This window comes from Apaloderma vittatum, unplaced genomic scaffold (assembly GCF_000703405.1).
Source record: "Apaloderma vittatum isolate BGI_N311 unplaced genomic scaffold, ASM70340v1 scaffold7832, whole genome shotgun sequence".
NCBI classification, from domain to species: Eukaryota; Metazoa; Chordata; class Aves; order Trogoniformes; family Trogonidae; genus Apaloderma; species Apaloderma vittatum.
In genome coordinates this window covers 12,429-13,260 of record NW_009705206.1, presented here as the reverse complement: position 1 = coordinate 13,260, position 832 = coordinate 12,429, and the positions used below count along the sequence as shown (strand labels likewise).

Here is an 832-nt window from a genome sequence, read left to right as displayed (position 1 = left end):
TCCGGCCAAGCATCAGGCTGTGGTACAGGCTAACACAGGGAGAAAGTAGAGGTCTTGAGAGCTTTGAGAGGTCTCTCCTACCAGTTTCAGTTGCAGCCTGCTCCCCATCACAACTGAAAATGTGACTGCCCTGCCCAGTCCCTCCCAGTAGCGCAAGTGTTCCTGCTGCCTTGGAGTGGTTTCCTCTTTTCCCCTCAGGATCCTCTGGTGGTCGTCAGCAGCACTCTCTGGTGTCACCTGGCCACTCTGCTGATGGGGTGAGACACCTACAAAAGACCACCGCTAGTCCTGATGGGGACAGCTTCTCTCTGCTTTGTTCCAGAGGAGGTCGTACCTTGTGTATTGGGTATAAATGTTGAGGTACTGGCTGTAGGGGCGGCCTCTGTGAGGACCCATCAGAGGACACAGCTGAGTCCAGCAGCCACAATGGTGGCATCTCAGTGAAACATATTTAAGAAAGATCAAAGAAAGCCAGAGAGAGGAGGAAGAAATAAAAAGAGTGAGAAACAACTGAAGGAACACCAAGGCCAGAGGAGGGGGAGGAGGAGGTGCTCTATGCTGGAGCACATGTTCTCTGCAGCCCATGGAGGATCCACGCTGCAGCAGAGGAAAAGAGTGAGAAGGAAGCAGGAGCTGCCCATTGCCTCACTGGAGGGACTGAGTGGAAGCTGTGGTGATAACAAGGAGAGGAGGAGTGGTTCTTGGAGTGAACTTCAACCTGGGAATGGAGGAGGGCAGGAGTGAGTGAGTGAGTGAGCAGCTGGGTGGGAGACTGGCTGCTAGTGAGTGCCGACACAACTACATCTTGTGTCTCTCTTTTTGATGCATTTAT

The 832-nt window shown here is 52.9% G+C and overlaps 1 protein-coding gene across 1 annotated transcript in view; it reads left to right on the top strand.

The window, feature by feature from the left end:
• Positions 1-257, top strand: part of RGS22 (regulator of G-protein signaling 22) — a gene marked incomplete at its 3' end in the record, with an annotated part of 60,842 nt that extends 60,585 nt beyond the window's left edge. The window contains exon 25 of the mRNA XM_009865308.1: positions 199-257. Within this exon, the coding sequence (XP_009863610.1) occupies positions 199-257 (59 nt within the window). The remainder of the gene's footprint in view (positions 1-198) is intronic.
• Between the last annotated feature and the right edge of the window lie 575 nt (positions 258-832).